This window comes from Poecilia formosa, unplaced genomic scaffold (genome assembly GCF_000485575.1).
Source record: "Poecilia formosa unplaced genomic scaffold, Poecilia_formosa-5.1.2 Scaffold212, whole genome shotgun sequence".
NCBI classification, from domain to species: domain Eukaryota; kingdom Metazoa; phylum Chordata; class Actinopteri; order Cyprinodontiformes; family Poeciliidae; genus Poecilia; species Poecilia formosa.
The window spans coordinates 140,826-168,395 of record NW_006800151.1 but is presented as its reverse complement, the minus strand read 5'-3'; the positions used below and the strand labels follow the sequence as shown (position 1 = coordinate 168,395).

Sequence of the window (27,570 nt, the reverse complement as noted above, 5' to 3'; positions counted from 1 at the left end):
TACAACGTAAAATCTCTAAGGAAGCAATACAATAATTAAAGTTTGAGTCAGCTTCCTTTATTATGGCACTTTGTACATGACAAGTTACAAAGTCAACATTCTCGGTTTAGTTCACACAGCTCAAACTCCGTCGCATGTGACAAAAACAAGTTAACAAATATGGAAAGTGTTTGATGCTCACATTCAACACAAAATGTGTTTATTCCTGATCTGCATTGTCAGTAGGTTCAGATCTTTCAAGTTTTAATATAGTACTGGCATGCCAAAGAAAAGCTCATAGTTGCTACAAACACTCCTCCCCTCTTGTCCTGTTCTGGTGTTTAAGTTATGAAAAAACAAAAACAAGGTCCACTGACGTTCTGCATAAAAAGTTCTTCAGTTCAAACATCTGTTCTTCAGCCAAAAATACAGATATATTCAAGAAACTGTACAAAATCCATTCCGATTTGCAAAACAGGGACGACGTTGACGTATGTTGACACGCACAAACCGCAACATCCATCCACAGAAAATGTGTGCACAATGTTTTTACAGTCAAAATGACGAAGGTAAACAGGTTGCATTGAAGTGCTACGACATCGTTCGTTGGCACACCAGGAGTAACATTTACAGTTTTTACATCTGAGAGTAAGTAAACTGTCGACATGCATTTTCTAAAACCAGCTCGGCGAAAAATATCCCCGCATTCCATCTGGATATTTCTTTAATTAGTAGCTTAGTGATTAAGCTGCATCATGACTTGTCAGATGTCTTTCTCCTCTGCAGTGGATTGTGCGACAGGCTCTTGTTCTGTACATGATGCATGAGCAGCAGGAATAAACTGGAAGCATTCAGCAGCTGCTGTTTAGTAAAGATGTAGAACTAAAAAAAAAAAATCATGCTACTAAAAGCTGATATGTTGCTGTAAAGTTCAACGGTGTGAGGAATAAAATGTTTGAGATAAGGTTCAAAATTGAACTTGTGCAAATTAAAAGCATTCTACATGCTGTAAACTTTAGCAGAAGACTTTTAAAAGGAAGTGATCTAATTTGAGATGTTTGTCTTTCAGGAAAACTGAGATCTCTTCTGTTTGGACGCGAATTCAGTAAGTAGAAATTCTTCTGAATATACACATTTTTAAGAGTTGGTAATTATGAAACCAAATATGGATAAACGTAACATGCAAAACTATTTATTACTTTGGGAAATTAGGCAATCAAATGGTCAGCCTTGCTGCAAAACTGAGGTATTTCTTTGACTTCGTCTGCTTGTGGTGCTGCTGTAAATGAGATGGCCCTCGGTCAGTAAACTCTCTGGGCTGGCCACCAGCCTGGGGGTGTAGAGGTATTGGCTGACGAGAAGACCAGTGCAAGGGTTGGATGCTTCAGAGGACTTTCCAGGGGGTTGTGGGTATTGCGTTTAGGTCCGCATCCAGCTCAGAGGCACCCAGAAGGAATCGCGCTCCAATCTTTCCAAAATGCCGCGCAGTTCAGCGCAAGCACTGGCCGAGTCCTCCTTGATGAGGACGCGGTCCACCAGGTGTCCGTACTGCTGGTCGATCTGAACGGCAGACTGGCGCATTTCCTGCAGGTCTTCATCCTGAGGAGGAGGAAAAGATAGCTGTGGTACGCACTCAGCAGGACTGAAATTACACTTGAAAATCCAAGTTCCGAACTTAGCCTAAACATTCCTGCCAACGACTGATTCAGTCAGCTGCTGAAAGTAACGAGTCGACGGAAAATCCTCTACTAGTGAGGAATGAATCTATCATAAGATCCAGGCTGGATTAAGTGAAGTGTGCCATGATGATGAAACTATATAACATATTTTTGATCACATTGTAAAAGTTTTCCTGTCTACTCCTAGTGTTTAAAAAAATTATTCAGTCTTTATTTTACTGGAATAAAAACCTGAGTTAAAAAAAAAACTTTTTCAACGTAGTCCTTACCAAAAGGCAACAAAAAATACAAAACATTTTGTCACTTGAGGAGCTACTTTTAGGACCCTGTGGAATCCATTTTGTATTTTCTTCTGCACAATTAATATTTGAAACAAATAGAGAATTCAGAAAAATAAAGGCAAGATAGATGGCTCCACTAACTTTAGCCCTCTACAGTTGCTTATATAGAAAAAAGAAAGTAACTCCTAATAAAATTAGTGTATTGTAGTTCAGGACCTTTTATGTAGTTAAGATTTGTAGAACAATTGCAAATAAGCATATAATGTATGACTTCAACATTCTCTTGCAGATAAAAATACCACTGCACATTTGTGTCAAACATTAAATTTGTTTTCTTTTATACAAATCAATCTGTGCTGTTTTTATTCACTTGTCAAAGTTATAAAATAAGTGAAGAATCCTGCCCAGCTTATTAAAAGGGCTCCTGAATATGAGCAGTACTCACCGTAAGGCGCCCGTGTTCGCCCCCTCCTGGTGAGGTGGCCGCACTGCGGCGACGCCGGCTCTCGGGAATCCGAGGTTTGACAAATATAACATATGGCTTGAACTCTCCAGTTCGTAGCCTCTTCAGCGCCTGCAGTGAAGACAGATTTACACACAGAGGTCAGGAAGAAGAGGCGGATCGGCAAAGTCGAGAGGGAAATGTCAAACTGTTTGCTGAACACATGTGACGAGACTGCAGCGTGTAACTCATTCTGACATGTTATGATAGAATATTTTGGTATCTGTTCTGAACATTCAAAAATAATATAAAAAAACCCCATCCTTCTCACCTCAGGCTGCACGTCAACTATACACATCTTATTCTTGGCTTGAACAGAGCGGATGGCCTCTATACTGGTGCCGTACTGGTTTTCCTTGTACTCCCCATGCTCTATGAATCTATGGGGGGAAAAAGAATAGATATTTTACCCAGAGTAGATGACGGTTCTGGTTTCTTCCATTTTTATAAATTCAGATCAGTTAGACAAAGAAGTTGAAGTGAACAGCTAGCTTGAGAAAAGCTAAAGTACACTTTTTCTAAACATGAGATTGTGGTAAACTATCTATGAACCTTTACACTGTTGCTATGTTTGCATTGGGTGGATATTAAAGAAGCCAATAGAGGAAGTGACGCTCTGCAAATGATCCTCCTGTGCAAAACCACAAGCATAGAAAATTATTTTATGTTCTGCTAAAAAGATGGAAATGTTTTCTGAATTTAAATCAAGAACATTTTACCTCTGAGTTTGTGAATGAATCAAACATTAACAGATTACGCCCCCTGTGCACAAAGCTAGCATAGCTAATCACCATGGTAGCACACACTCATTTTCTCAAGTCTTGACCTGATTCTAAGTCAAATCTAATATTTCTTGACTTGTTTACATTGCAGGCTTACATCCCAATCTCTAGCATGTACTCAGCAACTGATGTCAAAGGCAAAAATATTATTGTCTAAATGAAAACATGCTATGGATGCTATTTGCTGCCTTATTTTGAACAGAAACACTAAGTCATGGTTTCAGATGAGCTGCTGTAAACATTTTGAACATAATACTTCAAAACATTGAGGTGGTTTAACTATGAACCAGTTCTTATACTTAAGACACCTCAAATGTAAACATCGAAACAGCCTGAAGGTTCATAAAATAGCATCAACCTGACGGCTGCAGCAGTTCTGAGAATGGAGTTGTTAGTTTCAGCCCTAACCTAGACTTCATGGTAGTTCTTAACTGTATGTTAGACATTAACTGTTTAAAAAAATTTAATAGGGACCAACTTAAAAAAAATAGGATCATAAATGTTTAAATAAAAATCCCTGATGCAGGAAAAACCTACTTGTTGTTTAAAGCGTCTGCATCAAACTGCTGTTTGGTGACAAAGTGATACTCCACTCCGTCTTTCTCATGAGGTTTCTTAGGCCTGGTAGTATCTGTGTTAACATTGACAAAAAGAACAGGGAACATTTCGCTTGTCGTTGCTCGATTCTGTTGGACCGCAGAGTAAAAATGCTGACACTTACGTGGAACAGCTACAGCATAACGATGTGGGTTTTCAGCTATCACTCGCTGCTTCAGCTCATTGATTCGTGCCCCAAGCGAACCTTGGAGAGAGATGTTGAGAACATATTGTGGTAATATTTGCATGTCATAAATAAAGACTGAGTCTGTGTTTAGAGGCTCTGACTTACCGATCAGAACCACCAGCCGCGGCCTCTCACCAGACCTGTGCTGGTAGCGGGTCACCTCCTCGTAGGTCAGGAAGTCTGTCTCTCCGATCTCCGAGTCCTCTCCGGACGATCCCTGCCGATCCTTACGACTCAGCCGGAAGCTTCTCCGTAAACCAGCTAGAGCAAGAAGGAGCAGCTCTGCTCAGCTGGAGCACACACACACCGCTCCTCACACACAGCTTGAGCATCACGAACAATCTCAGCATCATGCATTATCAAAACATTTGTCGAGGTGCATATATGCCCGATCAGAAGAAGTTGTTGATGGTGTGAATTTTGAGATTTCATGCTTCAGAGAATTTTATTACATGCAACTAACCAAAACCTGCAAGTTTTGGTTCCTTTTAACAAAGACATTTCATTGACAATATTAACATCGGTCACTTTTTGTTCAAGACATGCTGCTTTGCAAGAGGTTACAGTGTTGAGGCAGGACACAGAGGACAGCCTGGCCCAGGGAGACCCCGCACTGAAACACAGGGATTAACCGCAGGGTCTCTCACGGCCAGAACGGTCTGGACTCCCCTCCCCCCGTCAGATGCTTGAGCCGGCCACTGTACCTGAATAAAATTCCCAGGAAAACACCTGGCCACAGGAGGGCGCCACTGCTTTACACTTAGAAGAGACTATAACCGGTGTTAGAGCATCACACAACCCAGCCTCACACCTCCACATAAAGGTGAACGAGCAACAAACGTGCCTGGTTGAGTGTGCAATGCGTCCAACGCAGGAGGGCCCTCATGAGGGTGGGGGAGGATGTGAAGGGGAGCTGGTTCTAGGGAGGGGAGGAAAGGGTGGAGCAGCGCACTGACCACAACAACAGGGGCAGTTAGCTAGAAGCAGGGCACAGGGGAAGGGGGGGTTCAGGAGGATCCAAACACTGAGGCAAAGACAGCAGGAAGAGGAGGAAGAGGAGGGAGGGTTTACAGCTTCAAGCAGGTCGACAGGAAGCACGAATACGGGTCGTTAGGGTGTTTCATGTCACAGCAAATGTGTGGCATCAGGCTTTCAGCTGTGTTTAGGTCACGCCATGAGCTCAGCGTCATTCGGGCAGCGGGGCAGGGCGGGAGAGCAAATGACGTTCAAGTTTAAGAAGGGAGATGGAGGGAGGAGGGAGAGCTACAGAGGACGCTAATGCATTAGCTCCACAAAATCACGTTGAGGAGAAGACTGCATCTCAATCATACATACCCATTCCCTGGCTTTCTGTTTTGAATACATGAAATGTAATAATAGTGCATTATTTTATGAAAAAAACTAGTTTTCATTTCAGAATTTAGCCTGGTTTCCATAAAATTTGAATATTAGTAAATTAACCATTTCTAGATTTGGCAAAAAGGGTCTGTGCTTCCCTGACAATATCCAACCCAGGCAACTTAACCTCAGACTTAAAACCCCCTTGAAATGTTTTTACATTTTGTCACATTATAAACTCTTAATCAGCCTAAAAAAAAGTCCTTGTGACCCCAACCCAAAGCCCAAAGGGGAGCAGCACACAGCCAGGCTGCAGCAGGCAAACAAAGCAGAGAGCAAGAGCAAGTCGGAGAAAGATGTGCACACTCTCACCTATGTACTGTCCATTGAAATAGCCCTCACAGTCACAGTCCTCTGTTGGGAGGCAAGCAAGGTAGAGAAGGGGGTAAGCATTGGGTAAGAGACCTGGAAAAATGAAAGAGGATGGAGGGAGGATGGGCTGGGGGTGGAGGAGAGGAGAGGCCCAACAGGAAGCAGACAGCCAGGTGGAGAAGCAGCGTTGCTGGAGGAATGATCTACAGCTGCACCGATCCGATATCAATATCTGAATTGGTCTTGATAATGAAAGGAAATCTAGATCAGGTAATCATGACAATATGCCTGATACATAAGGGTGGATCTATTCAGTCTAAGTCTATGCTTTGTGCTTTGAATGACATTTTTTATTCATTTAGAATTTCTAATTTCACTTTCTGAACCATTTCAAAGGTTTGTTGCAGCTTTTTTACTTGTTTGACCAAAGTAGTCAACCAGTTTCAGTTTCTTATTATTTATTTTACATTGGCTGTTTTACTCCTAACTGAACAAATTAAAGCTGTGTTGTTTTTACATGTTGATTTATGTAAGTGCGTTGTACTGGTGCTGAACTGTCACACAGATGTATAACTCACTACATTTATGTCTGCGTTTAAAAAAAACAAAAAACAAATGTTTGAAGTCGATTCAGCACCGTTTTTCTGCATCGGTCAATACTAAACTGAAAATACTAAAAGGTGCATCCCTAGTTTAAGCTCGGTGTCTTTTCCTCATAAAATCTAAACAGAACTCAACGTTATTTACTGGAATTTATTTCACATAAAAAAAAGCTGAATACACACTGCAAAATGGAAAATAAGAGAAGTATTACTCAAAAGAGAAGAGACTCTATTTTTGCCTATCAGCCTTTTGCTTGGTTGAGCTCATGTCTCCAGTGATGCTTCTCTACCTGTGCATCACCTGCTGCAGTAAACAAGAATCTGCCATGATGCTCCAGCAGCAGGAGGGAAGGAAATAAGCTTCAAGCTGCAGAAATCCCAACGCCTTTCACCCACACACACAAACACACTCAACCTTTAAGGCCTCATGATCTGTTGTGGATGGATGAGAGTGTGGCTGCACATTCACCCACCTTTGTCGCATCCTTCAGCTGATGCAGAATGCAGCAAAGAAGAATAAACAGGATTAAAGACAGAAAAAGAACCAGATTTTATATACATGACAGCTGATAACAGGCTCCACATACGGCGCTAGGATGACATCAGAGACGAGAAGGGAGACACTAATTTTAAAAGCTTATGTCAGGGTTTGGTTGAATGAACTGAGCAGGAGGACCGGAGAGTCCCTGCAGGTTTGCTGCTGCTGCTTAAAGTAGAACGGTGAGCTGCATCCTGCTAAGCTCCCGTCTCCCTGCGGTCCAGGCGTAATGGGATGGCGTACAGTTAATGCACCACAAAACAGCCTCTCCATGTTTGCATGTTGTGTACTGCATCAGGTGAGAAGTGTGGTATATTATTGATGCAGGGAACATCTGCTGTTTTGCTGTCTGGAACGACTTGGACTTGGCCAGATGGAGTGAACATTAAAGAGATTAATTCATATCTGCGATCCCTCCTCTACCTCATCCCTTTAAAAACATGCCTGCACCAAGGGATGAACAGTGAATGCTGGTGGATCCAGGAACAAAGGTAGAAGAATGGCAATAAAAATCAATGAAGGTCAATAAACATCTATCAGACATATTATTACATTAGTGACAAAAGAAGAGGTAAAGGTGGGGGCAGCTGGTTGTCAACTGGGATTATGTAAAAATGGAAGATGGCGAGGTGAAATCCTGAGAAGCAGAAACTTACAAGCAGGCTTTTTAGGGGATTTTGGATTCGGTAGCGTGCCCATTTTCATCCTGTAGGCCAGCCGCCTGGAGGGATGTGCAGCATAGAGCCAGAGAGGATAAAGGCAGGCGGAGAATCATCAGGGCAGAGAGGAGAGTAAGCAGAAAGTAAGAGGGGATTGTCAAGAATACAAGACAGAGCAAACATTGACAGATTATGACACAAAGGATTACCAGATTCAGTAACGCAGGACAGCTGTATGTCATGTTGAGCAGTTAAATAGAACTGGGAGGACAAAGCAATGGTTTTTTAGTTGTTGTTTTTTTTTTCATGCTTTATATTTTTAATCTTTTGAAGCTTTCTAGAAGTTTACCTTTGGAGTTTGACTGATCCATAAATTTCCATTTCCACTATTTACACAAACTATTTTTTTTAATTGTTCTCACTGTCGGTGTTTTAGTCTCTATATCATGAAGTTTATGCTTTTTTATGACAACAGTGTTTAGATCTTTGCTTATGACAGTTCAGTTAATGAAAGTACTGTGTTGTAGTTCAGCAACTGAAGGTTTTTTACTCCTAAAAATAACATTAATTTCATTAACTTGAATGACGTATCAGACAAAGATCGAGAATCGGCAGTAAGTTAAGTATTGGGGACAAAAATCTTAATTTTGACATTCCTGCAAAGTATATTCCAGACAATTTTTTCCTCCACTTGTCAACTGTTCTCATGTTTTTTAAACAGAAAAAATAATGAGAAAGCTACCAAAGTCTAAAGAAAAACTTTCAGATAACCTAAAAAACTGTAACAAAATATAATTTCTTTATTTCCTTGTAGATACTGCTGATCATCTGTTGTACTTTTGTTTCAGCAAAAGATGAGTATTTCCTCAAATAGAGAAAAGCGCTCTAAAAACCCACTCAGTAATTTTCTATTATAAATCAAAACGTATGCCAGTATTCTCATTGTTTAATCCCTAAGATTAATGTAAACTCCACGTATGTATATTTTCTTCTCCACATTCCTGTTTGTTGTTAATCCAGCCGCGGCTGCAGAGTTTGGCAGCCACCTCCCTGCTGAGATCATCTCACCGGTGGATTATGACACTCACAGTATCAGCATGCGCCCGTTCAACGCTGCATTTCTGCTTATTTTTCCCCCCGCTTCTCTGATGCTCCATCTAATCACAGCTGACCTCTGTCAGTGGAACACATGAACGTGGATTTGCAGGGATTACAAACGAACGAATGGAATAAACGGGCGAAGTCCGGGTGAATCCGTCAGCGCTGGAGCCGCTGGGCGTTCTCACCTCTCCTGGAACTGTTTGGACGGGATGAGTCCGGCCCGCAGGTTGCTGTCTCCCACGCGTTTGGCCTGCCACCATGTGGGGTCGTCCTGCGTCACAACCTGCAGGATGTCGCCCCGTTTGAAGGGAAGTCCCGCTTCCTGGCAGGGCGTGGCCTTGTCTTCCAGAGGGGTGTAGTCAAACAAGGCTCTCATGTAAACCTGGGGTTTGCAGAACAGCTTCAATGAGCCTACTTTTATTTCAATGTATGTAAATAAAAGTACATGCAGATCCAGTTGGTCATGTTTTCATCTCACCTTGCTCTCCCTCAGTCTGTCCTCCTCTTTGATGGCTGGGATTATCTTTAGAGTGATGGAGCCCTGGGACTGGGACTAAGTCACAAAATAAGGGGCAGAAAAACATGAAGTTCAGTTCTAATTTATTATTTTGGATCAAAATTTAGGGTCAATATACTTTTAGTGAAGTATTTGTAATTCCTAACAGTGACTTTTTGCAAAGAAATTCCATCTTTATTTTCATTTTCTCTGTTGTTTTTTTCATGTTACATCAAGTACTTACGGTAAGTAATTGACAGCGGTTACTTCCTGCCTGAATTCAACTTCCTTGGTGAAAACTTTCACAAGAATGCATAATATTATGCGTGGTCTTCTTACCAACAGCTGACTGATCTCGTCGGGTCTTTTGTGGATCACTGAAACTCCATTTACTTCCCTGAGTTCATCTCCTACATGGACCAAACCTGTAAAAAGTAATAATAAAAATAAAAAAAACAGTCCAGTGTCGTCCATGTCGAGTCGTATCCTAACATCTGTCTGGTTGTCACAGCAACAGACTCCGGCGGTTTCTATCCTCCACATCTTTTCAGCTGCAGCCACAACAATGAAACCAAATCTGAGAGAAGATCAATATTCCCTCCGGGCAAAGAGGCTCAGAGAACACATTATCATACGGTCACACATGCATTATGTATGCATTCAGCAGGCAACACTCCTCAGCTCTTTTCTTAACACTAGCAACACATTTTTAATGCTGTAAGAATTCAAGAGGATATTAAAATTTCATGGATATGGGAACTAATTGGTTGATGCACCCAGCATGCACTTGTGTCTGGCTGATATTTCGTGAAAATCTTTATAAGTGTGTATTGCATGATGCAATCTGACTCATGGAGCGCTTTGTGTTTCAGAACCTCTCATGTTTCTCCTGCTGCAGCGTCTCTCTCCTTCCAACTTTGATCATTCTGTCTTTACAGCTTCTTGTTTTTCAGCCCTTGTATTTCTGCATATTTGTTTTTTTTTCTTCTCAATTTCATTTTCTGCAAAAAGAGAAATGCAGTGGCATTTCCCTGCTGATCAGAAACTCTGATCATCATCCTGCCTGAAAAGAAAATCAGATCCACAAGTACAGCTTTTATTTTGCATGTAATTTTTATTTATTGCCGTTTTTAGAATTAGAGGAGCCTCATCTGTGCTCACTATTATTATCTTATCTTTTAATTTTAGAATCCCTTATACTCTAACTTTTAATCACTTTTAAGCAGTAATAAATAATTTGCATTATCAAGTATGTAAAAATCTGACCAATATTTTCAGTAAAATATGCCAACCACTGACTCTTTTACATAGTGTTTTCAGGGAAACTTGCCAAATAAACTAAATATATATATATATATATATATATATATATATATATATATATATATATATTTATTTTTTTTTTTTTTTTTTTTTTTTTCGGTTGAATTTCTGATTTTCAGGCCTGTTTAATTTTGTCGGTTGTATTGAGCTCAGAGAAAGTGAGCAGGTTTAGAGAACAGACATTTGACACAAAAAACTCAGGATTTGACAAACTAAGCAAACTAAACATGGATCAATAACAGCTCAGATTACTGAGCTTCATGCACAATCTTGTTCCATTTCTCGAAACAGTGTAATCTACTCTTCTGAACAGCAGGAATACTCTGAATCTGTGGTTTAACCACAAAAACATTTGAGTGTCTGTGTCCTTAATTTTACCTGCTCAGCAACTAGTTTTTTTTTTTTTGTCAAGTTAAAATAATTCACTGATTCAAGATAAACAGGAAAAAAGTTGGATTTCAACCTGAACTCAACGAAAAGCACAGTAAGTTATTATAAGCCAAAAGAAAACTTTAAATCTTAACGTACCGCTTCGATCTGCAGCACCTCCTCTCATAATCCGCGCCACTATCACTGCTCCTGTTGCCTCGTCCCGTCTGATCGTTGCTCCCTGACAAAAACACAAAAGTTGACAGAAGTTCTCGCCTTTCTCCTGCAGGTTCTTCATCCTGTTGCAACTCACCAGAGGCTCCTTGTTCTTCACCAGTCTGACAATCTTCACAGACTCTTCATCCAGCTCATCCTCGAAGTCATCGGGCAGCGGCGGGAGCACAGGGTCAAAGTTCTTCTGGGCCACGGTGTCATGCACTGAGAGGACAGCCTGATGGGATTAAAAAAAGAGAATAAACTCCTGCTGCTGAAATAAAAGTTATTTTAAAGGGGCAGTATACATGTTTTCCAGCCACATAGTGCAATTTCATAGCACAATTTAGTAAGTGTGTTACCTTCAGGTGTTGTAAGAATGCTATACATGCAGCTCTGGAAAAAATGAAGAGCTCACTGCACTGAACCCCGTTGAAAACCTCTTGGTTTTTCCACCAAATATTAATTTCTGAACTCTTCCTGAGTTAAAACATCAGTGTTGTTGTTTCTAAATGAACATAAACTTGTTTTCTTTGTGTTAGGACTGCATCTTTTTCATTATTTTGACCATTTCTCATTTTCTGTTAATACAAAAATTTTGCTTGGAATTTCAGAGACATGTTTTCAGTAACTCATAGAATAAAAGAAAAATGTTCATTTTACTCAAACATATACTTATATAAAGTAAAATCAGAGAAATTCATAATTTTTTGTTGTCTTAATTTTTCCAGAGCTGTATATCAAATATGACTTGAAAGAAATGTGACTTCATAATTTAACGCCTTGAAATTGGGTGTCTGTCTCTTTAAAAACTCCTGCTCTTTCTGAAACTCCGCCCTCTGGAAGTCATTTAAGGTCAATCCTACATTAACCCTTCAATAACATCTTTACCAGCGTTGCACTGAGAAGTAGCACGTATAATGAGTTCTGCCGGTGTTTGCTAATTACTCCTGGCTAGTCTGAAGGAACTGAGTAGTGGAGTTGTGGGAGAGAGCTGATCTTTGAGGTGGAAGCTCTGAAGCTTGAAATCTTCAGCTCTGAGGAGGAGCTGCGTCTTGACGGTCCACCCATATCCTCAAACATGCATGAAAGAATCAAATCAACACTCCAGGTATGTTTCTGGTGTGGGAATAACTTTGCATGGTTCAAAAAAGTAAATTTTACATAATACTGCCCCTTTAAATGTGTAAAAATGCAAAGTTACTGCAAATGAATTTTCTAAAAATGGAAGCACTGTTGTTGGGATTGGAAAACAGAAGCTGCTGATTGTGTTTACCTTCAGATGTGGTGACGTCAGCAGGTGCAGCAGTTCCTTCTCCTCTGTGCTCATTGGTCCAGTCTGCAGCTCCTCCGCCACCTGAGAAACCCCCAGAAACTTTTAAATGCAGCTGAACACAAACGACGTTCACTCGGCTTACTGTGGAGTAATTAGAGACTGCTACACAGACAAACAGACGGAAAGAGGAGCAGCAAATAACGGAGGTCAGCACTTTCCTCCCACTGATGTGAGCAAAGAGAGAAGCAGGATGTTAGGCTTCATTAGAGGAGCGGCAGGATGATTCAGCACATTTGGCAACATTAAAATTCATTTTTGAAACTTGCACTGCTACTCCACAAGAGCCAACTCACAGAGGCTGAAAGCTGCGTTCAAGTGGGAAAATAATTTATGGAGTGTGTGTGAGATGAGCTTACATTTTCAGCCAGAGAGGAGGCGCTGTGGAGCACCGGCGTGGGGCTTTGCCTCTCGTACTGCCGCAGCTTCTCGTGAATCTGTGGACAGAAAAATATTTCCAGAGGCTGTGGGTTAAACTCTGATTGTTAACCTCACACATGATAACTTAAACAAAGATGGGTAGAAGAGTATATTATTACAGAAGACACACCAGAAATTATGGAAAGGACAAAATTTGGACAAAATCAAACTACCATTTTTATGTAGCCTTGGAAAAAACTTAGCACACCCTCTTTCCATTTGGAAAGCTAATGGGAAGCTAATAAAGCTGAAAACACTCGTAAACCTATCTGCTGGGAAGTTACTAAAGGAAAAAGCTTCAATATTTTTTTGTCCACCCTCTGGGGAAAAAATATTATTCCACTGTTCACCAGTTTGGACAGAAACCATCAGTCCAAACTGTGAGAATGAGGGTTTTATCTGCTCAGGAGAAATAACTCATCAGCCCTGCAGGTCCTTTTTCCTTTAAAGTTAATAAAAGTGAACTCTTGGGGAAAGAAAAAGATTATATTGTGAAATCAGAATCAGTATTTTTCTTGTGCTCTGTGGGAAAAACAACAAACTTTATTTTATGTGTTGGGAGCTCCATAACTCCCAACATGTCCTGTGGAAGACAGGAGTGTTAGACAACAACAGTATTGGTAAGGAAAGAAACACAATGCATTCAGCAATGACTGAGAACACATTCGTTCAAAAGAGTATTTGGACAAAATATCAAAAGTAATTTAAGGACTTTCAGAGTTACTTACTTGACAAGTTTTGCTCTCAACTCAAAAATTAATTTGTATAACATTAAATTTGCATTTACAAACATTTTTCTGCCCTTCTTATAAATATGCTCCACATTCAAAACTAGACTGTCATAAAAAAGGAAATAGTCTGTTGTCCTACTGAATTCCTGGAGTAAATCACAGACCTCCTCATCACATTCTTCTTCTTCTTAGTGTTTGTAAGACATTTTCAACTTGTTGGGTTTTTTTATTGGCTGTTTTACAGAAAAAGTTGTTGTTTTTTTTTTTTTGTTTTGGTTTTTTTTTTACAGTTTTTTAATACCAGTGCAGCGGTATCAGAACATTGGTGGGTAAATTGATGATTTTGGAAATGTAAAGACACAGAATGAGTGAAGCGCCGGCATTATGGCCGACCAGGTCTGTCGCCAGGTCTTCTCAGGTCTCCAGAGAACTGGACCCTCAGGATTACTTTCTACTCTTGGTGGATCTAATTTTAGCTTTGGAAAATTGGGATTTGAGGACCTCAAACTGCTGAATAAAACATTTTCACTGACGTAGATTCTCCGGGCAGATGTTTCCTTCCCCTCAGTAATACCTGACTCAATGGGCAAACTTGCTCTTTCAGTCTTTATTACTTAAGAATGGGATCTAGAAGGATCATGCATTGGAAATAAACTTTTTACAGAAAATGTATGTGATGGTCTTTTAATTCAAAGCAAAAATAAAACACTGTCTTGTTCAGGAGGATTTCTCACCTTCATGAGGTATCCCAAGCTCCTCTCACTGAAGACGTCTTTGAGGAAGACCATGTCCTCTTTGTGGTTAGCATCGGGCCGCAACTGAGAGGTCAGCAGGGCCAACGTTTCATGCAGTCCTACGGAGAACAGACACACATCATGGACATGAACCCGAGCAGACGGAGCGCCGTACGGCACGCCGGCTGTCGTCTTACCCGCTCCTGCTGTGAGAACCGGCATGGCTTCTTTCATGTGTCAGTGAGGTGAGGAGGGGAAACCTGAGGGGAGGGAAGAGGAAAATATTAATCAACTTTTGTCTCACCCACCTCCTTTGCACAACATTTAATTCATGTGCATTGACATTAGAGACCTGTTTCTCATATTTGCTCTCCTTATACGCTTTAGTTTTCCTTCCACCTCCTCTGTAAAGGTGTAGATGTGGATGCTTACAGGTAAAACTTGCTTTTGGTGCCATTAATCACAGACACTCTTGCAAAGCTTGAGTTAAAAACCTTTATAAATCACAGTTGTACACCTGAAAGAAAAGCTCCTGATTGGAGCTCAGTCTGCCTAAAGAGCGCAACATCTTCACTGTATGAGAGAGACATGAATGTGCTTCACCTCAAAGATTCAGTATGAAAAGTTCATTGTAAAAACACTAAATCTTACTAAATATTTTTGGTCAAGTTTGTAGTGCAAATATCTTAATTTAGTTGAAATAAGACAAAACTAACTTACAAGTAATTTTTCAGCAAGAAATATGAGCTTATTTTAAGTCAATAACTCCTTAATATCGATTTAAAAAAACTACTAGTTCTTGGCAGATTCGCTTATAACTAAACATGTTTCTAAAATATTTGCACTACAAACTGCAAAATTCACTTCATGTAAAGTCAAAAACTAAGAAGAATTTACTACTTTCAAACTCGTCTCTGTGGAGCCACATTTCTATGTGAAAAGTACATGAGTGACTGCTGCATCACTGCAGCCTCCTACTGATCAATAACTATAACACTGCTCAATATCCACCATATTTCTTCCATGGACAAATGAGTCAGTGCCAAAAATGACTGGCAGCAGAAAACTGCAGCACAGAGAGAACAGTACAGAGAAAATCCCGTATTTACTAATGTTTTGGCCTCAGGAATGAGTCTGGAACAAAGTTCGACATTTTGCTTTGTTTCTTTAATAAATTATGTTTTTAAATGTTTTAGAATTTCAGAATTTTGATTTGTTTATTTTGTTTAGGTCTGTCTACATTTAGGATTGTGTTCTGACATTGTATTGTAGTTTGTAAAATTATTTTTCTTATCTACTTAAAGCACTTTTAAGGGGTTTTGCGTTATTGTTCATTTTAACATCTGTAAAAGAACTCTGTGTTATATTAGATTGTGTGAAAAGTGTTCTATAATGATTAATTGAACAATCAATCGATATAATAATCATAAATTCAAGCCGAATGAGTTTTATTATGTTGTAGAAACCAGATATTTCTAAATAAAAAAGACAGTTAGGAAACAACAAGAGATAAATACTGAAGCAATGTCTCTGGATATCAGCCAGGAAGTTAAAGCTTGGGCACAAAAAAATCCTTTAAATGGATAATATAAGCAAACACTGACAAATTAGCTGCAAAGTGGCTTAAAGATAACAAAGTTTATATTTTGGAGAGGCCAGCACAAGTCTGATTTAAAGGGGCAGTGCCACTTTAAAGCACAATCAGCTAACTATGATACTTGTATTTATTATAAAAATGCTTTTAAAAAATAACTTAAAAGAGATTTAGACGTCACAATTTAACGTTTGGAAATTGGCCGTGGGTCAGACTGACAGAAGCGAGACTGCTGTTCGACCGTGTCCTCTGATCACCTCACCTGCAGCCAAAGTAGGTGAAGGACACACCGGCACAGTGACAGACGGATGGAGATCGATGGAGCAACCCAGCGCTTACAGGATGAACTCCTACAGCCACTTCGGTTTCCTCCTGTTTCTTTGTTTAGCAGCTAAAAATGCATAAAACTTTCTGAGCTTAGAAAATAGTTCATATATTCTTTGCAAAAGCCAATGCAGCTCCTGAACTGAATGAGTTTCACTAAGAAACATGAAATGGTCATGACATTTAAAAAAAAAAATGTACCTGCAGGTCATTCAATACAAACTTTTTTGTAGTGTCATAAACCAGGACAGATGTAAGTGTGTTACCAGAGCAGAGTTGTATTCTCAGGGCCTTTAACCTAAAAACACCAACATGGATATGCAGCACAGCATGTTGAGGTGCACTGCCACTTTACAGGCAGCTTTTCTACATCTGGATTAAAGTTTCTGTTCAGAACAATACAGGCATGAAAAACCCACATCTACTCAATTCAAGTATTTACAGTATCAATATCAGTTCAAAGCAATATTAACTATTCAAATTGTTTAAGGCGTGATGAGGAGTAAAAATGCATGTCAGACAAACTGACTTATTTCCAGTTTAATTTTTGCCTTGGTTCAGGATTGAGGTTAAATTTAATTTGCTTAAAATCATTCAGCGCAAATTACCTGAAGTTAGGAGCAAGGTAAAAAAAAAAAACAACAACTTGTAAGCAGAAGGCTGCTCATCAGACAAACTACTTCTCAGTTCAACGCTACTAAGAATGGTTGTAAATAGCATAATGGAGCAGCACTGTTATGTTGTGCTGAAGGCGGAGTGTCGGAAAAGAGCAGGAGCTTCTTAAAGAGACAGAGGCCCAATTTAAAGGTGTCAAATGGTGAAGTCACATTTCTTCTAAGTCATGTTTGACATAAATAATTTTTAGAACAGATGAAGGCAAATTAGTTACACGATTGTGCTATAAAATGGCACCATGTCCCTGGAAAATACACGATACAGCCAATTTACTTAAAGCATGACGTTTTATATTGCAGAGAACCTCCCAGTAAAACGGGAGATTAATCATATGATTATGAGCAAGTTTCACATACGTCATGCTCACGTTTGAGTCTTTCATAAGGTTTTATTGCTGCCGAAATGATTCTATTTAAAAGGAGTGGAAAAAGCATATGCATTAAGATATATAAATGTTGTCCTGTGATTTAAATTGTAACAGGAAGAGGAGGAAGCTCCTCCTCCTCCTCTTGATTACCAGACAGATTTATGTTTCCCTCGATCAACTTTGCAGAGTCTTTTATAGATTTTAGCCTCACCTTCATCAGTGATTAGAAGCATCTCTCTGCGAGTGATCATCATTTAATCATGTCTTTAATTACCTCTTAGAATGTCTGAAGACAAATCCAGAAAATAAAAATAAAAAGGGTCTTATTGTAAATTTAATGAGCTGGAATCTGGGGTCCACTAATATTTCTGAATAATTAATGTTTATGTGGATGTGTTTTCTTTGAACAATCAAAACAGAGTCACAGCTCACTATGCTGATGCCGAGTTCATTCTGGGACAAAGACAACATCAACAATGCTGCTGCCAAATCAGTGAGATGATGAGGTCACCATGGGAACAACTAAACGAGAGCCATGGTAGGGAAGTGATGTAGATAAATTAAAAACAGAGGCTCAATAAACTATTCTTCTAAATGAATGCTTTTAAATGTATTCCTGTAAACTCTATCTTTAAATATCCTTTTCAGGAAATACCCTATGAGCCTTTCACCAGTTAAACTAATTATTTCTTTTGTTACTGAAAAATAAACTGACTTTACATTAAAATAAGCATCCTGAAATTAATACGATTCCTTTCATATGAAATAGGAGGATGTCTAGTATACATTTAAAAAGTTCAAGGTTGTTATTGTGTCATTTGTAGGAAGCTACTCTTAAAAAGAGGAAAAACTAAAACATGATGGAAAGAAACGTCCCTGTAAATGACAGTCATGTGGCACAAACTGCTGCTTCACTCTTTAAATGACATCGCCCTTTTCGCACTTTGTTTCCATAAATGCCTTGTGTCTATTAGTAAAAACTATTAAATCGGAAATCAGTTACTTTAATTTCATGTGTGAAGTTTTATTTAACAGATGCCATCAGCAAAATGTGAGTAATTTGGTTGCTATGCAAAACAACTTTTATGTTGATCTCACGTAAGAAAATCAAAATAAAACCCCTACTGAAAAATGTGCTTGAAAGCAGGGTCTATGTCTAAACGGCAGTCAAATATCCAGTCATTTAAACGTCAGAAGGTTGTTCATGGCAACAAAAAGACGTGCAGTTGAGCCCATATATATAACTGAACATGCATTAATTAGAGAAATATCAAATTTAAATCCTTTTTGCATTTTATGATGCTCAAATACATGAATAGCCCAATATTGATGTTCGTATCCATGGATACGAATCTCTAACCAAAGCAGTATATAACTTGCCCTGTTTATCCCACAATATATATTTTAAAATGTATGCTTACTGACTTGAACAATGTTCTCTCACCTCGGCTGTTGCGAATCTTTGAAGTCGTACAGGATTCAGGCTAGGTTTCTCTCTCTAAAGGAGGCTTTCCACGCTCCGTCACATCAGAATGATTACCAACATCAAAGCAACAGACGTCACTGATCCAGAAATAAACTGAAAGATGATGCTTTCTGGATTTTGTTCCCATCAAAAATGATGTTTCTGCCTCTAATCTAGTTAAAGGCTTATCTGCAGCTCATGCTAACATGAGAAAGCTCAGAAGTCCAATGATTAGATAACAGCCTTTATCAAACGTCAGGTTTTCTCTGAAAAATTTAGCTAAAATTCAGATGAATCATGTCTCTGGCTACATTAGCTCTCCATTTTACACCAAGACACTTTCAGGCAGAACTTGTTTATGTTCTGTGCACGCTACTATGTAAAGTGATTTCTCAGTTATACACTAATCAGGTCTCTATGTGTGACTAAGAAAGTCAAAATTTGATTATTTACAAATTTTAATTAATTATGTTTCAAGAAGGCAGTTAATTGTTTTCAAGATGGGGACAGGTTGAAAGAAAATAATTTAAAAATGCTCTTCTCTACTTTATGATGTGAACATTTGTTTGGTACAAAACATTTAAGTGAGATAAAAAAACAAGGAAAACAACAGAAATCTGGATTTAAGTGGTACAAATACTTCACATCATTGTTTGGTGGTGGGTACACTGATCCACTGATGCGCTAATAGCTGGGCTAATTTTTCATCTAATACGTTATCGTTTTTGCTAACTTCAAAAATGGTTAGCACACTTAGCTTCTCCTAAATTAATTTTCCCAGATAAATTCTGACTAATTTATCAGAATTTATTACCACTTAAAATATCTGAAGACAAATCCAGATGTTGAATTTTTAACAAAATTCAACATCTCCGTTGAACTGAATTCTTCAAGTAGTTAGACGGTTTTTCAAACAATAAGCAGATAAAACATGGACAAAAAGAACAAGACAAACAAATACAATATCTAGGGGAACTTATAGAACATATAAATTGTAATTTGAAATTAAATTGGTGCTTGAGGATTGTCGTTTATCAAGGACAGTTATAATTTGAATTGAAGTTAGCGCGTTAGCATTAGCTTCTGTGTTAAGTGCTGTGTTCATGCTTAGCGTTAGCAGAACTAATGTGCTCTAGAGTTAGCACAGCTAACTTTTCAGTTAGCAGTGCCCACCACTGCTTATAGGAATCAAACAGGAAGGACATAACTACGAATTATCATGTTGATGAAACAAAGAAAGCTAGAAAAAGTACAAAAGTAGGTCGTTTTTAAACTTGACACCTATTTTTTCCAAGCAAAACATTTACATAATTCCTTCCTGATTTAACCAATAAACATGCTTCTGTTGTATATAAAATCAGTTTGAGGCTGGAGGAAAGTAACTTGTGCAGAATGGGGTTAAATCACAGCAGATGGTCTCGCACTAACATCAGTAATTTCAGGGTGGGGGATGTTGAAGCCAGTACAGGACGGGGCTGACCGTTCATGTATTTCTGTTTGCTGGAGTCAATCACCAGCCTGTGATGCAGCTTGTTGTTGTTGTTATGTGCTGCTAATATGCCCCTCTCTGTGTATATCTAAATATGCTAGTAACACAAACTGTGCCATCTGGAGTGTCAGCTATGCTGCTGGTGCGTATGTTCAGGAATTATTACAGGCATCCTCTTAAAATGTATTCTTACTGGCAGTGCACAGTCTGGTATTCTGCGAAAACTCCTCAGCACGAGGACAGAGAAACAACAAATGCTCAGTCATGCTGTTATACTGAGGATGTAAACAACACAATTTGATAATATACTCAGCATCTCAGTTTCAGCCGCCAAACAACGGCTGTAAACAAGAACAAAAGGAAAGTGGGTGATGAGTGTCCACACATGGACAGATCTGATAGTGACAACGTCTCAGTCTGCTCGTGATTGAGCGTCTTGGCTGTTCTCTTCGCCGCTCACATGCAGCTAATCCACTGCCCTGACAGGAACGAGAGGCAGCGCTAAGCATGTCTGGCCACCATCCAACATGCCTTTTACACACATACACACATTTCCTCACTCATCTGCAGCCACGAAAGCCTCCCATCGCCTAATCTCATCTCGCAGAGGGTGTGGCCAGACCCAAACTTATATCATCTCCAACATGGACGGAAACTACTGATGCTGACAGCTGCTGAAGGGGTTACACTCTCTCCTCGCAACCCATCGTTTCCACACAGAAAAGCAGAGGCAGTTTTTTCCTTCCTGTTTCCACTGGTTTTCCTCACAGATCTGTTTCTACTTCCTCTTATCTGTAGAGTGTAATGCTGCCCTCCCTCTCCGCCTCCCTCCCGCTCTTCTCCATCTCTCTGCAGTGCTACAGCACTCTGCTCTCTCCACACACAGCGTGCCGTCAGCTGGCAGACGGAGAAAGAAAGGGGGGGAACGCTCACTGAATAGAAGATCCACCCAGCCTCTTCGGACAGCTGATGCCTGGTGTTCACACTGAAAACAAGCAAATGCTGACTGAAAATGCACGCAGCCTTCTTACCTTCTCTTCTCTCCGGATCTCCACCTCCCTGCCTGTGTTTTTGTGTCGTTCCTGACTGCAGCCTCACAGTTTCTCTCGTTCCAGTTTCTCCTCCTGCTTACTTCTTCCTCCTCCTCCTCCTCCTGTGGCTGCTGCTTTCACTAACCTGCTGCTGAGTGGCTGCTCCCTCCTTCCCCTTTTCTCTCTCCTCTTTGCCTCTCAGCCCCTCCCACCTCTCCTCCCTTTTCATGTCTGATGCTCTCTGTTCACGAAAGCAGAGGAAAAGGCCAAATAGCGCATCAGAAGTCCTGAAGATTATCCTTCATATTAATGCTAAAAATAGATAAATGCCACATCGACGTATCGATCTCAGAAAGATAGCATTTCAACCACAAAATCAAACAAATACACTCCTAGTAAATTAAAACTGGTGATAAAAATGTACCAAACAGTAGCTGAATGTGATGGTTTTTCTATTACAAGCTGAAAATTATGTGCAGAGAAAAAAGAAGCCATTTTGTTGCAAAAAGAAGAAAAAGGTGATCGTGGAATTGGGGTTTTTGGCACTTTATTGTTCAATTGAAACCAAATATCAACATACACTGCAGCCTTTTCCTCACCCTTTGAAATTCAATGAGATCAACCCCTTCCTGTTTTTGGTCAGTTTGGATTGCCAAATTATTTTTATTTGTTAAATACCAGAATCCCAAATTCACTTTTTAGATAATTTTGTAGTAAAATGTCAGCTATTGTCTTTTTGTTCTACTTGTTAAGCTTCACTTAACAAAAGCAACTGAATATTCAAGCCAGACTGGAGATGATCAAGTACTAAGGGAACAACACGCCAATAAAGTACAGTGTCATCAGCATAAAGATGCAATACAACAAAAATCTCCTTGCATAGAATAGCTCCAAACACAGAGCTTTTAAGTCCAAGTTGCCGGACAACCTGCTGAAAGTTGTTTACTGTGGGAAAATAAAATGCTTCCATATTTGCCATGTCATCATTACTCAAAATGACCAAGTGCAAGATTTACATAGATTTACTATAGACCAAATAGTTCTCAAGCTTTTCATAAGTGCCACCAATTCAGCAGCAAATCCTGTTTCCCAAACATTTACTATCATAAAAACAAACAAAAAAAAAAAAAAACATGCTTGCATGATAGGTTGCATTTTATTTTACCAATAAGTTTATATTTTTAAAAGTCTGCATAAAGTTGGAATTACAAGTGTGAAAGCTAGAAATCAAATATACACTATAATACATTGTATTTAATGATTCCTTCCGTTTCGTATAAACAAGTCAGATCTGAGTTTGTGGAAGACAAAGCTTTGTTTTCATCCTTTCAGCCCTTTACTTAGCTGACTTCACTTTGAATTGATCTGATTGGCTGCTCTTGGCAGAACTGAGGCTTGGGCTGCGTCGGCCCACATCCACCTACAGAGCGTCTGCTCCCTCTTTGTCTGGCTGCATGTAGCTCTCTCAGCAAAACACGGCATCTTAATGATGTCACGACCCTCCCTTCCAAGACACACACCCTCCGTCATCCGCATGGTAATCGCATGTGGATCCAGGCTGTTTTTGTGACCCTTTCTTTTCAAGATCAGGCTGCTTCTAACCTCAAGGCTTGAAGAGGTGAACAGAAACACGCAAACATCCTGCAAACGTACATTTCATTTCATACAGTTCAAGAGAACAGCTGAGGTGTCCGCGCCTTCTGAACATCTGCAAAAATTTGCAGCTTAAGCGAAGTAATAAAACTTATGTCACTGTGGGTTATAAAACCTCTAAAGGTTTTTGTCTGACTGCCTGTCAGTACATCTTAGTCCAAAATACAAATGATTATTTTACTCAATTAGAAATTCAGAAAGCTTTTTAAAAATGTGTAATATTTGTTCAAATATTTATCTGTGAATCCTTGAATTTCTTTCATTCAGTTGCTGATTACATGTTTCAAAACAGCCCCAGTCATGACCCTCAAATTAAAAACTGCTAACATTTTCAGAAGAGTGCAAACTCAGACCACTTTCCTGAAAGCAGGAGGAAAGAAATGTAGGCTCTGCCTTTAAAAAACAGATTATAGATGCTCTATCTGAGAAGCTCCATTCGCAGAGAACAGATTACAATCTCATGAAAAAGATCGATACTGATTACAACAGGATTACCTCTCCTGAGATGGATCGTATTCTCAGAGAGAATAAGTTAAGGTGGAAAATACTCAACTCCCTTAAAGGACGGACTCTGATTTTATAAAGAGATAATTAACACCTTTAACTGGCCTAATGTTATTATCAAAACTTACAGTTTGGTAGGAGACCAACCAAAAACACTGCAGTATAACTCATTTTCTTATTCATAAGGCACTTTGGTTTATCTGTAAAGTTCAGAGTTTTTGTTTTCTAATCTACAAACGATGCTGATTGTTATGTACTGGCTGCATTAAAATGAGGACAGAATCAAAAATAAACTGCTCTGAACTGTTGCAGCTATGACTGCAGTGCAGTGAAGAGGGGGAAAACTCTTACACACCACAAACACTGGAGTGATTTAGAGGTCATTATGGGTCTTAACCAAATTGATTCAGCGACATCTGCTCAATTCCTCTGGGGGAGAAGGAAAAAGATCAGACTGATGCTGCTGACTTCAATGGGTGGAGCTGGAGGTCCAAGCTGCCTGCTGACCCAACAAATAGGCCATAAACTGGGTCTCTGCATGTTCAGCCATCTCTGGAGGGGCCAAATGGACAGAGCTGCCATCAGATAATAGAGTTTATGCCAGAGACAGAGAGCCATTATTCTGAGCTATTTGGAGATGCATAATAACCCAGGAGGAAGGAGGACACAGAGTATCTCCTTATAGGAACAGGAGCAGCAACAAAGAAAAAAAATCTCCAGTAAAATCTTTCTGCATGGTTACAAAGCCTTTTAGTAGAGTTTCCTACTTTCTAACTTACTTTGAAATTATATTAAAATGATTCGTTTACTTTGCAAGGTTGTAGAAAAACATCAATTTTTGAGAAAAAGTAATATAAAATGCTGTAATTAGTTTTTAACAAACAGGTCCTTTATGCAAATGTTACCCTAAGTTTTACCCTAAGGATAAAGTTTTTTCTCTTACACTGTGTAGCAATATGAAAAGCATGGACCAAGCTTTAAAGACATGACATGTCTAAAAACAAAGAGTCTGGGTCTTCAAATAGCTCTAATTTTGATCAGATTTGTTTGTTTTGTATATCTTTACATATTTATGTAGCAAGAGTAGGCGTTAGTTCTCAGAGTTGTCAGAATCAGCCTAATGAATGCAAAATTAATTCAATGAAGAAAAAGAACAGAGAAAATGGTCATAAAGTATGTGTTTTGAAGTAAAACTAAGACATGCATTTTTTACGCAGGTGAGTTATTATAGCCTTTGGTGAGAAAGGAAATGAAAAATAATGGCAGCTGAGCAAACACTTCTGAGTGGAGACAGATTAACAGGGAGGATGGTATCACCTCTCTGTATGATATTAACTGCTATCATATTTACTGCTCTCCCTTTCAGCAAATCGCTGCCATTTGACTGGAAGTAGGAGGCTTAATGTCCTTTAATATCCGCCCGGCGCCACGTCTTTCTCGCTGCTCACTCAGCCTCCCGGGTTCGTCAATATTACTGCCCGTCTGCCCTCTCTAGTCTCTCTCTCTCACGGCACTCCTAGTTCCCCACGACCTCAGACTACTCTCATCCGCTGCGAATAACAAAGACAACAAATAATACAATGAGAATCTGGGATATACTACTTCTAGAGCAAAACAGAAATATCTTTTTATTTTACTTTTTTTTTTAGTAAAGTTGCTAATCTACTCAAGAGTGACAGTCCCAGGGACAAAATAGGAAAAAAGAACCATCTTATAAGCAAAAAGTTTCAGTTTTTTGTTCGTTTTTTGTCTGTGACAAGACAAATTTGAGTAACACCATCAGTTAAGCCACAGTGTAAAGCAGCAATTATATTTAAAAAGGAATGAAAACAGCATATGATGATAATAACTCATGTCATCCATTCAACAACAAACTTCTCTGTACAACAAAGTATTTCAGAGTCAGATAGATGATCATTTATCCGACAACTAACGCTTAACCCAAAGTGAATTTTCAACAGAACGAGAACAACAGACATTTTAAAACGAGCAAAATGGTTATAAAAAGAAGAAAAAAAACAATTTTTGCTGTCCTGCAGGGACAAAATCTAAACACCCTCAAAGAACATTTAGATGATTCACACTGAAAACCAGGAAAGCAAATTACTGTATACATGTACATGGAGATGAAGTTTTTAAAATGTCCCAGTTGCTCAGTAGTGGTGCAGAGTTTAAAAAGGAACAAATGGTGGTTTTAGTGACAAGTAAGGAGTTATGGCTGAGAGCTGCATTGGTGCTGGGAAATGTTTCATAACCGCTTCAGTGGCTGCTGCAGAGCTGCATTAGACAAAGTGAATTACGGCCCGCAATGTTACTCAGAGAAAAGCAGGAGGAGGAGAGGGAGGGTCTGATCACTCTCAGAAGTGAGAAAGGAGCAGGTGGTTTCAGCTTCCTTTCTGGGGGTTTTGGCAGAAATTTCTGAGATTGTTTGTTTGTCAGTATCACTGTGTAAACTCAAGTGGTTGGAAACCGTCTTCTGCTTCATATGCCAGGATTTGGTCTGGAGTCGGCATCACAAACATCCCCAGACTTTGAACTCAAATACACCTAAAATCCTGAGTTTTAAGTTACAAATGTAACAAATTTGAATAATTTCTGAAAGTTATTTTACATGTGGAAACCATTAACCTAAACAATAATTTATAAGAAAATACTTCTGAATCAAGTAAATTCCTTTAAAATAAGAAAGTAGTTACTATTAATCATCAGGAAAATTCAAATAAAAACAGCTCATCAGCCATGCACTACGCAAAACTATAGAAAACTGGGTCAATCAGAGAAGCACCTACACCATACCCAGAATGGTCTAGTCAAAGTCTATTATTTCCATTTGAATATCTGTATTTAGATGTGAAAACACTCCTGTTTTGTTGTGTTGAAAGCTGGTGGAGAGGAAAGTAGTTCAGCAAAATATTGGTTCAGATGGAGTAAAGTACCAGACACTTTATATTTTATTTGTCAAACATTTTGTCCAAATAAGCATGTATGTGTCTACAACCAAAAAGTGTTTATTCACCAAAATGTCCAATGAAATAGATCAGTGTATGAGGTTGTAGCTGGACCAAATGTAGAAACATTTGCAGAACACTGTATAAATTTAATTTAATGACATCAAACTTAATGAAGAACTTTTTATCATTTTTTTATGAGTAATAAGTTAAATATCATCTGTCTGAAAAGTGGTAAAACTCATTAAGTCTGCATTATTTAATTGTCATCGTGTATAACGCCTTACAACTGACAGGAAATGTCATTATTTATTATGTACAAACTGTGTTTGGGTCAAGAATCACATTTCCGCAGCAGCAGTCCAACAATCAAATTATACTCAAGATTAAAACCAGACACATTCACAAGAACAATCAGTTTTAACAAAAACTTTTCAATTATTTATCATTATTTCTTTTACTGAACTGTTTAGGAAATTGTTCATCTGAAATAATGAACTAAAGTCCTGCAGTGCAACCATTTCCTGCATCTGGCTTTGCTATGTCATGTAAATAACCTGAATAGAAACTGTTCTTCTTAATGTGTTTAACTCTCCTCTTTTTATAACCCTTAGTAATTAAGCCACATTTTATCTGCATGAGGTTGCGACCACAGCTGTGACACCTGATCTGTCGAGCTTCTGCTTCTGTCTGGACGCGCGAGGGGAGTTCCTTAAGTTGTCAGTCGGGCGCGTTTGGTTCTGCGGCTCAATGCTTATCTGATTGTGTTCCCATCCCCACGGCTCCTGCAGGTCAAATGACTGGGAAGTGTGTACCTCACGGCTGCTAAGTGGTCTATCGATCAGTCAGCTGAGCCTGTGAACTGATGGACTGAGCTGCAGATGGGAGCAGCGCTTGGCAGGATGGTAATGGCCCCACAACACAATGCATTCCTTCACAGATGAAAACCGTGACCTGGTTGAGAGAAAGAGCCTCATTAGGGACGAGATTTCATGCTAATTGCAGTTCAAGGCCTCGCACGCAGCTTTAAATACAGAAAACTTGAAAACGCACTTCAACCCTTTCACTTTCATGTTTTGTCATTTTACAACCACTAATTTCATATATTTTAATGGACTTTATATGACACGCCAACACAAACTGTTTCATAGTTGTTCAATGGAAGAAAATTATGCACTCTACAAATGTCGTCTTTATAGAAGATAAGATTAAGATAAAAAGTTATTGTTGGATGAAAGCCAGGAAAAGTCTGAGTCGACATGGCAAAAACTAAAACTGCACATC

At 39.2% G+C, this 27,570-nt stretch overlaps 1 protein-coding gene across 11 annotated transcripts; it reads right to left on the bottom strand.

Annotated features, from left to right (window-relative positions):
* Positions 1–35: 35 nt before the first annotated feature.
* Positions 36–27,058, bottom strand: mpp3a (MAGUK p55 scaffold protein 3a). 11 transcript variants are annotated; one of them, XM_016679452.1, is made up of 22 exons: positions 21,182–21,336; positions 16,093–16,221; positions 14,434–14,496; positions 14,237–14,355; positions 12,711–12,788; positions 12,295–12,375; positions 11,119–11,256; positions 10,965–11,046; positions 9,453–9,538; positions 9,096–9,170; positions 8,803–8,999; positions 7,514–7,602; positions 6,793–6,810; positions 5,718–5,759; positions 5,343–5,357; positions 4,712–4,777; positions 4,113–4,268; positions 3,945–4,025; positions 3,761–3,854; positions 2,713–2,821; positions 2,385–2,513; positions 36–1,578 (listed from the first exon to the last, which is right to left on the bottom strand). In XM_016679452.1, the coding sequence occupies exons 3-22, from the start codon at positions 14,468–14,470 to the stop codon at positions 1,399–1,401; spliced, it is 1,872 nt and encodes a 623-aa protein (XP_016534938.1). In that variant the 5' UTR covers positions 14,471–14,496; positions 16,093–16,221; positions 21,182–21,336; the 3' UTR covers positions 36–1,398. The 11 variants fall into 11 exon arrangements, with proteins under 11 accessions (XP_016534938.1, XP_016534939.1, XP_016534937.1 ...); XM_016679453.1 differs by lacking the exons at positions 16,093–16,221; positions 21,182–21,336 and adding an exon at positions 26,951–27,058; XM_016679451.1 differs by lacking the exon at positions 16,093–16,221.
* Between the last annotated feature and the right edge of the window lie 512 nt (positions 27,059–27,570).